Consider the following 12,447-nt stretch of genomic DNA (forward strand, 5'->3'; position numbering starts at 1 on the left):
AAACCCACAGAATGTCATTATGTACCTGGAATTTAGTGTTCCAAACCTGCCCACGTCAAAACCCTCCGTTTCAGCAAAAGAGCTTACAAGTTACCGAGAGGAGTCCAGAGAAGGAGACCGACGGGGCTGAGGGCATGCACATTACATATATGAAGCCGAGGACGGTACACCTCGCTTTAATGCGCTCGTACATAAATTTGTGGAGCTCCTACATTACATGTCATTGTACACACGTGTACGTACTACACATGATGGTCTTAAGACTTCAACATGGCCGCCAGTCCAGCCTGTGCCCACAGTAATGCCAATATATATCTGTCTCTTCTCACCTTGTGATGTGCGCGGTTGGTAGTCCTCCATCATGACCACCTCGTACAGATCCTTGTGTCCTTCTAGATACTCCCACTCCTCCATGGAGAAATAGACAGTGACATCCTGACTCCTTATAGGAACCTGACACACACAATGATACAGTCATTACCCAGACACCTCCAGTGCTGTTACTGTAGAATTTCCCAGCAGTGTCACCTCTCCAGTCAGCAGCTCCGTCATCTTGTAGATCAGTTCTAAGATCTTCTTCTCATGTATCCGGGAGTGAGGGGGAGGCTCTGTGATGGGACTACTGCTCCATCCTCCTGACTCATGGATGATGGGAGTCGTACAGTCACCCGATATCTTCTTCACTATTGTGTACTCCTGTGTATGGAGAGAGACACTTAGAGAACTGAACACAGTATTCCCCCCTCAGTAGAAAGAGGGAGATTGTGACCCCGCTGTATAGAGCTCTAGTGACCCCACATCTGTAATACTGGAGACCTCACATACAAAAAGACATTGAGAAAATAGAACGAGGCCAAAACTAAAAAGGAAATAATATTGGGGGGACTAGATGGACCATGTGCTCTCCTCCTGCCGTCATCTCCTATGTTTCTATATAGAGGTCATCCTGATCCTCCTGGTTCCTGGTCATTCTCATTGCTCTACAACATTACTATTGCTGCATTGGTGACATGACACATAACTGACCATATTGGTGGCTGATCTTCAGCTTCTTGACGTCACTTGGAAGGTCTGGACGCTGTTATACAGGACACTGGATTCTTCCTATTATGTAGTGTCCCTTCCCTATGTGTGACTTGTTCTATAATGTAGAAAAGTTTACCTCTCCGCTCAACAGGTAGATGATCTCCAAGGTGAAGTCTAATATTCTTCTGCTCATCTCATTCCTGTCCTTGTCCATCCTTTGTGGGTCATTCAGGAGAAGGAACGTTGTGGAGGAGAAGATGAGAAAACTGGAGGATCTGGAGGATCTAGTACTGCAGACGTCTTTAGGAAGAAAGGAGAAGATGGAAATCATACAGGGGACATCATCATGTGTGACATACAGAACCTCACTTATTGATCATTGAGAGAAACATCTTCTCAGAGCCGTCACCACATGGAATAAAGGGGTATTCCCAACACGGACATTTCTCCCCAGGATATGCCAGAAATGTCTCATAGATGCGGCTCCACCTCTGGCCGTGCTCGGCTGTTTCTGGAACTCCTATACAAGTGAATGGAGAGAGTCGGGCACATGTGTGGTCACCTCCCCATTCATTCTCCACCTGGATGTAGTCATCACCTCACCAGGCGGGTCGGGGGACCCCCCGTTCTCCACATAGAGGTGGGACCCCCATATAGCAGACATTTATGGCATATCTCTCAGGTGAGAAGAGTAAAATGAAGACATTTCCCTCAGACAATGAAGACCGGACTCCTGACAACCTGATAAATGGCGGATACTGGGGAGACATTGCTGACATCTCACAAGACGTGGTTTTAGGTAACGTTTTTGGTTATGTACAAAAAATAAACGCCATGAAATTTTTTTTAATAAAAAGTGATCAAAATTGACAGCTCGTCCCACAAGCAACAAACAAGCCGTCACTCGGCTCCATTTACGGAAAAATAAAAACTTCTGGCTCTGACAATTTAGCGACACAAAACAAATATTTTTTAAAGAATTCGTTTTTCTTTGTAAATGTCGCACATCATGAAAAACAATAGAAATTTGGTATCACCGTATTCGTATCGACCGCAGAATAAAGTTATCATGACGTCTTTACCACACAAAAAAAACAAAAAAACATTGGGGGTATCAGAATTATTTTTCCTATTTCCCCCCACATAGAAGTTTTACAGTTGCAGTGACATTATGTGATACTTTATTTGACGCCCTGAAAAACTACAACTCGACCCGAAAAATATAATCCCTCGCACTGCAGGACTGACAGGAAAACAAAAGTTATAGATTTGATAAGACGGGAGAGGGAAAAACTAAACCTGTCCTGGTGGTTAAGGGGTTAACCTGCGGGGCGGATTATAGACACGCAGGATATCGCATTTATACCGCGGATTCGCTGCGCATTTGTTGCAGAATTTCCCCATTAAGTTCAATGGAAAGTCAAGTTCCGCAACAAACGCCATTGTTCCCAGAATCCTCTGCGGCTCCACCGCGTGTTCACAGCAACGCTGCAGGTTACAGATATATAAAAAAGAAGGCGTCATGTGACCCCTGCAGCCAATCACAGGCAGAACATTCGCTGCGTGTGAACATTCCCTTTAACCGCACGGTGAACGACATTAACAAGAAACGTATAAAAGTCAGTGAATAAGTTGTATGTCCCGAATATTATGTCATTACAAAACACGACTCGTCCCACAAAACACCCGACCACTACAAAGACCAGAAATAACCACTTACCCCAAAGAGGCCGGCACTGGAGGGGTTAAATCCCGGCTAGGAGTCCAGTGGGCGGGGTCACTCAATGATTGACAACTGTCTGTATACACACTAAAACAGAGGGAACGCCCGACCAGCGCTGCTACTGATGGGGCGGGGCTACTATGCTGTGTAAAGTGATGATGATCACGGGACACGAGGGGCGGAGCTCTGTTCTCTTCTGCCGGTGTCATATGGTGGGACGTCATCACAGGTCCTTCAGCTGTCTCCGTGTATGAGGTAGAGAGCGGCGCTGGTCGGGTGTACATGACTTCTGGTCACCGCTGTTGTTTACTGTTCTCTCTGTTATCAGTCAGGAGATTTCCCATGATGCAGTAGTAAGGTAAGGTTACATGAGGTCATTTCTGTCCGGTTTTGGTGCGTTTTTGTTTGGCACAGTGTTGGTGATTATTATTCATTATAAGCCCTGTAAATATGAAATACAAGAGTGTTTAACCCTTTGGTGACTTCTGATCTATAGTGTTATTTTGAACATGCGCCGTCACACTAGAAGGAGCGGAGCCTGCACTGTACACGACTACTGACAGCCGCCGGCAACCGCCAAGATTAGAGACAGCGCAATCCCGGCTGTTTAACCCCTCAGATGCCGTGACATCAGTTAGAGATAGAGGCTTCCTCTGTCCTCTGAAGAAGTTGTGCGATGATGACCGGTTACCATTGCAATACATTATTACAAAAAATGATTTAAGCAATAAAAACAAGTAACGTAATCGCCACATCCGTTAAAGTCCAAATGATTAAAATATCAAGCTGTTTAACCCGCAGAAAAAAATAATTCACAATGTGAACGTCGCCGTTTTTGGTCACTGCGCATATTGAATAAAAAGTCATGTGCACCGCAAAATGTCACCAACAAAAGCTACAGCTCGCGGGACACAAAAACACACCCTCGCACAATCTCCGGAAAATAGAAAAAGTTCTGTCTCACACAATGCGGCGACGCAAAACCATTTTATTTTTTGAACAAATCGTTTTTTCCTTGTAGAAGATAAATATGTAAATTTTGGTATCGCCGAAATCGTATTGACCCGGAGAATAAAGTAAACAAGTCGTATTTACCGCATAGAGAACGCTGCAAAAACGACGCCCATAACACAATAGGATTTTTTTCCTCTTTCCCAGTACATTATAGGGGACATTAAAGGGGTTTTCTACAACTGGACAACTGATGACCTCCACCGGATAGGTCCCGGACTCCACAGCGATCAGCTGCTCCGGCTGCCTCCGGGCACCAGCCGTCCATGCTGAAAGCAGATACCTCTGGTCACGGAATATCGGCCGTGCTGCAATACTGTTCAAGTGAATAGGAGCAGATCTGCCTTTCTGCAGAACGTCCGCTAGGCAGTGGTCGGAGAACTTTGCTTCCTGCTCCAATTACTGCATACTGTTCAAAACATCCGGCAGCCGGGACAGCTGATCGGTGCAGGGTCCTGTTGTTGGACTTCATATACTGGTAAACTATCCGGTGGATAGATCATCTCTTGTCCGTTCGTGGAAAACCCCTTTGAAAACCTTCATCACGTCCCACAAAAGACATGTTCTCATCCGGCTATGTCACCGGACAAATCAAAAAATTATGGGTTTTGGACGGAGGGAGGAAAAATAAAAGTTGGCTGCGTGTCCAAGGGGCTAAGTACATAAGAAGAGACAATAAACAATGTATGACAGACTGGTCCAGAAGGAGAGACCCTGCCCGCATAGACTGCACTCTACAAGAGAAGGAGAGAGACCCTGCCCGCGTAGACTGCACTCTACAAGAGAAGGAGAGAGACCCTGCCCGCGTAGACTACACTCTACAAGAGAAGGAGAGGTAGACTGCACTCTACAAGAGGAGAGAGACCCTGCCCGCGTAGACTACACTCTACAAGAGGAGAGACCCTGCCCGCGTAGACTCTAGAAGAGGAGTCAGTAGGTGAGGGTAGAAGCTGGTCATCTGGTGGAGTAGTGGCAGCCGGTTATTTCAGGGTGTTTCTGAAGAGGGGGTGCTCAGGTTACTAGTGAAGGTTTGGATGGTGGGAGAGATTTGATGTGTTGGGTTAAAGAGTTCCAGAGTATGAGTGATGCATGGGAGAAATCTTCTAGATGATGATGTGAGGAACAGAGGAGCGGAGATGACGTGTGGGGAATTATTGGGAGATTAGGGCAGAGCTGTATGGAGGGGACAGGATGTTGACAACCTTGCATGTCCTTTTTTAATATTTTTAATTTAGTAGGTAATGGGTAGCCAGTGACCGCAGAGGGGGAATGAGGGGAGAGGTAGATTTACCCATGCAGCTGAGTTGAGAATGGGTAGAAGGGGTTCACTAATGTTAGATGAAAAGCCACATAGAAGGATGTATGGTCTACTGTGTTGCAGGTGGTGGACAGGTCTATAGGGAGGTCTAGAGGGAGGAGCACAGTAATGTAGAAGCAGAGGACAGGTCTAGAAGGAGGAGCACAGAGTAATGTAGAAGCAGAGGACAGGTCTAGAAGGAGCACAGAGCAATGTAGAAGGCGAAGGACAGGTCTAGAAGGAGGAGCACAGAGTAATGTAGAAGGCGAAGGACAGGTCTAGAAGGAGGAGCACAGAGTAATGTAGAAGCACAGGACAGGTCTAGAAGGAGGACCCGGACATGCATGAACCATGGTTGGTGTCTGTCTTGCAGATGTGAACAAAGTGTTAGTTATAGGGTACAGTGAATTACAATTACTATCCGGTAAAACAATCTACAAGGAATAGGGGAATACTGTAATACATAAGAATTTTAGATGTCTCTGAAGATCCAGGATCTCTGAGGTAACTTCTAATATCTGTAAAATCTTATATTAGGGGTCTATTAATTCATAAAGGGCATCTGTCACATTGACCACTAGTCTGATCTGTTGGCAGCAGATTATATAGCAGGACGACCTGAGCAGATTGTGTCTCTCCATTCTCTTCTATAGGAGTTACGGAAACTGCCTAACAAGGCCACCCAGAGGTGGAGCCGCATCTATCAGACATTCCTGGCATATCCTGGGGAGAAATGTCCGTGTTTGGAATACCCCTTTATTCCATGTGGTGACGGCTCTGAGAAGATGTTTCTCTCAATGATGAATAAGTGAGGTTCTGTATGTCATACATGATGTTGTCCCCTGTATGATTTCCAGCTTCTCCTTTCTTCATAAAGACGTCTGCAGTACTAGATCCTCCAGATCCTCCAGTTTTCTCATCTTCTCCTCCACAACGTTCCTTCTCCTGAATGACCCACCAAGGATGGACAAGCACAGGAATGAGATGAGCAGAAGAATATTAAACTTCACCTTGGAGATCATCTACCTGCTGACCGGAGAGGTAAACTTTTCTATATTATAGAACAAGTCACACATAGGGAAGGGACATTACATAATAGGAAGAATCCAGTGTCCTGTATAACAGCGTCCAGACCTTCCAAGTGACGTCAAGAAGCTGAAGATCAGCCACCAATACGGTCAGTTATGTGTCATGTCACCAATGCAGCAATAGTAATGTTGTAGAGCAATGAGAATGACCAGGAACCAGGAGGATCGGGATGACATCTATATAGAAACATAGAAGATGACGGCAGGAGGAGAGCACATGGTCCATCTAGTCCCCCCAATATTATTTCCTTTTTAGTTTTGGCCTCGTTCTATTTCCTCAATGTCTTTTTGTAGGTGAGGTCTCCAGTATTACAGATGTGGGGTCACTAGAGCTCTATACAGCGGGGTCACAATCTCCCTCTTTCTACTGAGGGGGGAATACTGTGTTCAGTTCTCTAAGTGTCTCTCTCTCCATACACAGGAGTACACAATAGTGAAGAAGACATCGGGTGACTGTACGACTCCCATCATCCATGAGTCAGGAGGATGGAGCAGTAGTCCCATCACAGAGCCTCCCCCTCACTCCCGGATACATGAGAAGAACAATAAGAAGAAGATCTTAGAACTGATCTACAAGATGACTGAGCTGCTGACTGGAGAGGTGACACTGCTGGGAATGCTGGGAAATTCTACAGTAACCGCACTGGAGGTGTCTGGGTGATGACTGTATCATTGTGTGTGTCAGGTTCCTGTAAGGAGTCAGGATGTCACTGTCTATTTCTCCATGGAGGAGTGGGAGTATCTAGAAGGACACAAGGATCTGTACCAGGAGGTCATGACGGAGAACTACCGGCCACGCACATCAAAAGGTAACAAGAGACAGATTATATATATATATATATATATATATATATATAATTATATAATCTGTGATTCCTGATCTCTGATCGCACGTTCCTTGCTTTGCTTCAGTGCTGCTCTAGGGGATGGTCAGATTTGTTGTAGAAGTTTCCATATATCTGAATGTTGTTGTTTCTGCAGCAGGTACACTACCGTTCAAAACTTTGGGGTCACCCAGACAATTTTGTGTTTTCCATGAAAACTCACACTTCTATTTATCAAATGAGTTGCAAAATGACTAGAAAATATAGTCAAGACATTGACAAGGTTAGAAATAATGATTTTTATTTGAAATAATAATTTTCTCCTTCAAACTTTGCTTTCGTCAAAGAATCCTCCATTTGCAGCAATTACAGCTTTGCAGACCTTTGGCATTCTAGCTGTTAATTTGCTGAGGTAATCGGGAGAAATTTCACCCCATGCTTCCAGAAGCCCCTCCCACAAGTTGGATTGGCTTGATGGGCACTTCTTGCGTACCATACGGTCAAGCTGCTCCCACAACAGCTCTATGGGGTTGAGATCTGGTGACTGCGCTGGCCACTCCATTACAGATAGAATACCAGCTGCCGGCTTCTTCCCTAAATAGTTCTTACATAATTTGGAGGTGTACTTTGGGTCATTGTCCTGTTGTAGGATGAAATTGGCTCCAATCAAGCGCTGTCCACAGGGTATGGCATGGCGTTGCAAAATGGAGTGATAGCCTTCCTTATTCAAAATCCCTTTTACCTTGTACAAATCTCCCACTTTACCAGCACCAAAGCAACCCCAGACCATCACATTACCTCCACCATGCTTGACAGATGGCGTCAGGCACTCTTCCAGCATCTTTTCAGTTGTTCTGCGTCTCACAAATGTTCTTCTGTGTGATCCAAACACCTCAAACTTCGATTAGTCTGTCCATAACACTTTTTTCCAATCTTCCTCTGTCCAATGTCTGTGTGCTTTTGCCCATATTAATGTTTTCCTTTTATTAGCCAGTCTCAGATATGGCTTTTTCTTTGCCACTCTGACCTGAAGGCCAGCATCCCGGAGTCGCTTCTTCACTGTAGACGTTGACACTGGCGTTTTGCGGGTACTATTTAATGAAGCTGCATGTTGAGGACCTGTGAGGCGTCTATTTCTCAAACTAGAGACTCTAATGTACTTGTCTTGTTGCTCAGTTGTGCAGCGGGGCCTCCCACTTCTCTTTCTACTCTGGTTAGAGCCTGTGTGTGCTGTCCTCTGAAGGGAGTAGTACACACCGTTGTAGGAAATCTTCAGTTTCTTGGCAATTTCTCGCATGGAATAGCCTTAATTTCTAAGAACAAGAATAGACTGTCGCGTTTCACATGAAAGCTCTCTTTTTCTAGCCATTTTGAGAGTTTCATCGAACCCACAAATGTAATGCTCCAGATTCTCAACTAGCTCAAAGGAAGGTCAGTTTTATAGTTCCTCTAAACAGCAAAACTGTTTACAGCGGTGCTAACATAATTGCACAAGGGTTTTCAAGTGTTTTCTAATCATCCATTAGCCTTCTAACACAGTTAGCAAACACAATGTACCATTAGAACACTGGAGTGATGGTTGCTGGAAATGGGCCTCTATACACCTATGTAGATATTGCATTAAAAACCAGACGTTTGCAGCTAGAATAGTCATTTAGCACATTAACAATGTATAGAGTGTATTTCTGATTAATTTAATGTTATCTTCATTGAAAAAAACTGTGCTTTTCTTTCAAAAATAAGGAAATTTCTAAGTGACCCTAAACTTTTGAATTGTAGTGTACATAACTTTTTATTAACCACATTCAGATGAGTGGTACAGTGACTTCTGTGTGTGAACAGTCTCTTATATAACCAGTGACTGATCTGCGCTGCTCTTATAATCTCTCCTACATGCGTAGTGTAAAGTTCTACCGTGTATGAACAGCGGACATGACAATCGTGTGGAAAGATGTTCTGCAGGTTCAGTGTGAGATCTACTAATACTGGAGTCTACCCTTCTGCACATAGATAAGACGTTCTGCTAGTAGACACTTAAATAGTTTTGTACTTACAAGAGTAATAATAATCACGGTCCATATGTCCTATAAGTATATATTACTGTCAAACGGGGGTCTCCGGCTCGGTACCCCATTCTATTAGTCGTCGTCCCCTGCATTCCATTGGACATAACTTTTATTTTACATAATTGTTGTGGTGTGAGATCTTGTTTTCTGTAGGTTTTTTTTTTTTTTAGGAACCATTTTCAAGGAATATAAGTGTAGTATTTAATTAATTTTTGGAGCAAAATGCATTAAATTGTCAAACGTTTTTGCCAGATTTTTGTTTTTTATACCAACTGATGGTTATGTTTTTTATGGAGGGGGATATTTTAGATTTGGGGATAATACGAGGTATGGAAGATCTCAGTTATGACGAAAGATCAGCAGAACTAAATGTATTTCCCCTAGAGAAGAGAAGGGGGAGGGGACAGCCTTATATAAATATGTAAATGTAATTATTATTTTCATGGACCCAGCAGAGAACATGGGATCACTGCCTACGATTAAAGGAAGTGCAATTACATCACCAAGTCCTAATGCCGCACATCACTGGCCGAACCGTAAAGTTATGGAGCCTGCTCCCGCAGGATTTGGTAATGGTAAAGTGTGGAGAGATATAAGTAAGGGTTAAATATCTTCCTAGTAAGACACAATATACAGGGTCACTGGTAGTAATGTAGATCTGTCCTATTGGCAGACAGGGGCAGGGAGGTATATTTCTCTTTATGGATTATTGGGTCTCTGCCGTGTAAAGATGTGGTCATCAGGGTTGTCATGGACAGGTTAAACTTTACTGTTCCTGTGCAGGGAGAAGCTGCTGATGATTACAAGCCGTTCTCCCTGCAGTAACACCACTGTCCGAGCTGTGCTCAGGATAAACCGTATCGTACTTTTTCTACTGCATGAGCATGGCTCCGCATAAGCAGTGAGAGAGTTAAAGAGCTACTTTCATTGTATTATATTGTTGGCGTTCGTGTGATTGGGAGTTGTGTAATATTACGTACATATTATCTTTGACCGCCCGCAGTGTAGTCCAGCAATATAATCTGACGTTGCGGCTTTCACCTGCTGGACCCATGGCGCACGGCTACTGTCTGGACCAGTTTCCTTTTTGAGAAGATTTCTCCAGTTAGAACAATCCATTTAGTGTGGATCTGTCAGGTCTCTTATATTCCCCTATCAGAGGGCAGCATAGGATCGGGGGGTAGAAGCTGAGATCTGAGATTTAACGTTGTCTATGACTTCATTCAGTATTTTCATGTAAAGAACGGTTTAAATGCTGCCAGGACACCTAGAGAAAGCCTGTGAGTCCTGCTTCCCCCGCCCACACAGAATGATTGACAGCTTTTTCTTTGTGATCCTGATCATAATATCTGAGGGTGTGACGGACGTTCCTGATGGGGCTGATGCCTGAGCTTCAAACACACGTTCCTTGCTTTAGCTCCTGTCCGTGCAGAACATGTAAGGAGCAATGCTGGAAGGGGTTAATATTAGCCCTCTGTCGTATAATTTGTCGAAGACAAATTATTACAGTATGAGTTTCTAACCTTGTATAAGGAGACCCGACGCCCTTAAGGTTCTTTTCTGATTTGCCTTTGTTCCAGACGTGCAGCTTATTTTATACCATAATTAATAACCTAGAAATACACTGATATCCAACCACAGTGCAGGTTCACACCTTCTAAGAAACCTTGATCAACCAATAATAACTAAGGGAACCTGTCAGTAGGTTTGGAGCCACTAAACCACCAGCATATCATTATACAGCCGGGATCTAGTGTGCAATACCTTTCTACCTCATAGACGTTTAGGGAATAGTTAGTAAAGTAAATTACAACTTACCGAAAAGAGTCCGGGAACGACATTTGGCGCATGCGCATATGAAGCAGACATTCCCTAAATGTCCTTTTTTGAGGTAGGCGGGTTTAGAATGCTAAACTCCAGCTTCATGACAGCGTACTGGTGGTTTATAGGCTTCAAACCTACTAACAAGTTCCTTTTTAACGGCTATGTACACCTTTTTTTAACGGCATTTTTTTTTTTTTTCATTTTCTTCCTCAATGCAAATTAAGCCACTTTCTAAATATTCTTCATTCAAATTTCCTACCATTTGTCTGCTGTAGAGTTTGTGTAACTCCTGTAGACAGCTGGTCTCCTGAAAATTCTAACTCAAATCCGCACTACTCTAAATGGCTGACTCAACCCCTCTTGCCCACTTCCCTTCTTTCGGTGTTAGAGATAGCAGCAGAGGGGGGGGGGGGGGGGATGGGTTGTACAGACCAGATCAATGTGTGATCAGGGAGGACAGATCACACAAGCTGTTAGTATCATAGTGAAGATAGGGAGGAGAGCACACATGCTGTCAAGATGCTTTCGCTATACGCGGACCTGCTATGTTCAAGCTCCCCCTGCTTCTATCTCTAACACTGAGAAAAGGGAGGGGGAAGTGAGGTAGAGTCAGCCATCAGGAGCAGTGGCATGACGGATTTGAGTTACAGGAGACCAGCTGTCTACAGGAGTTACACAGACCTTACAGCAGCCAAGTGGTAGGACATTTTTAATGAAGACTATTTAGTAAGTTGCTTAATTTTACATTTAGGAACCAAACAAACAATATAAAAATAATTCAGTTTGAGGGTGTACATAGCCTTTAACCCCTTCCCGACCACCCCACGTAGATTAACGGGCTGCAGCACTGGTCCTTGTGCCTGCATCCCGTTAATCTACGTGTGCTCCTAACATCACACAGGCACTCACTTATGCCCGGCATCTCCCAGTATGGGCTGCTACTAGCAGCCTTAGTACTGGGGGAAAACATTGGGTCGGACCACAGCGGTGATCCGAACCGATTAACCCCTTCAATGCAGCAGTCAATAGCGACCGCCGCATTTAAGTTGTTATAGCAACATCGGCACACCGCTACGCGATTGCGGGGGGCCGATTGTTGCGGGGGGCGATTGCTATGGAAACCGGGTCTGCCATCTATGGAAGGCAATTAGGTCCTGCCAGAGGCAGGACCTAATATGCCTCCTGTCAGTGTGAAACTGACAGGTATAATACCATGCAATACATAAGTATTGCAGGGTATTATAACAACGATCCAACAATTGGATCTTCAAGTCCCTAGTGGGACTAAAAAAAAAAAAAAAAAAAAGTTCAAAAAAGTTACTAAAAATGTACAAAAGTAAAATGTCAAAATAATAAAAAAATTGTACCAATAAAAACTACAGTTCTGCAAAAAAACAAGCCCTCACACGGCTTTCCTGATAGTAAAATAAGAATTTTGTGGCTCTTCGACTATGGCGACAAAAAAAGAAATCATTTTTTTAAAATCGTGATTTTATCGTGCAAACACCGTCAAACATAAAAAACCTATATACGTATGGTATCGCCATAAATCACATCGACCCACAGAATAAATTAAATAGGTCATTAA

At 43.9% G+C, this 12,447-nt stretch overlaps 2 protein-coding genes across 3 annotated transcripts in view; one reads left to right on the top strand and one right to left on the bottom strand.

Moving 5' to 3' along the window:
* Positions 1-477: 477 nt before the first annotated feature.
* Positions 478-1,319, bottom strand: LOC142695534 (oocyte zinc finger protein XlCOF29-like). Its single transcript, XM_075847616.1, has 2 exons — positions 1,163-1,319; positions 478-696 (listed from the first exon to the last, which is right to left on the bottom strand). The coding sequence occupies exons 1-2, from the start codon at positions 1,238-1,240 to the stop codon at positions 478-480; spliced, it is 297 nt and encodes a 98-aa protein (XP_075703731.1). The 5' UTR covers positions 1,241-1,319.
* Positions 1,320-3,007: 1,688 nt separating this feature from the next.
* Positions 3,008-12,447, top strand: part of LOC142660517 (uncharacterized) — a 479,487-nt gene continuing 470,047 nt past the window's right edge. For both annotated transcript variants that reach the window (XM_075837164.1, XM_075837247.1), the window contains exons 1-4: positions 3,008-3,107; positions 5,935-6,098; positions 6,567-6,746; positions 6,831-6,954. In XM_075837164.1, the coding sequence (XP_075693279.1) occupies positions 6,021-6,098; positions 6,567-6,746; positions 6,831-6,954 (382 nt within the window). In that variant the 5' untranslated portion in view covers positions 3,008-3,107; positions 5,935-6,020. The remainder of the gene's footprint in view (positions 3,108-5,934; positions 6,099-6,566; positions 6,747-6,830; positions 6,955-12,447) is intronic.

This window comes from Rhinoderma darwinii, chromosome 1 (genome assembly GCF_050947455.1).
Source record: "Rhinoderma darwinii isolate aRhiDar2 chromosome 1, aRhiDar2.hap1, whole genome shotgun sequence".
NCBI classification, from domain to species: domain Eukaryota; kingdom Metazoa; phylum Chordata; class Amphibia; order Anura; family Rhinodermatidae; genus Rhinoderma; species Rhinoderma darwinii.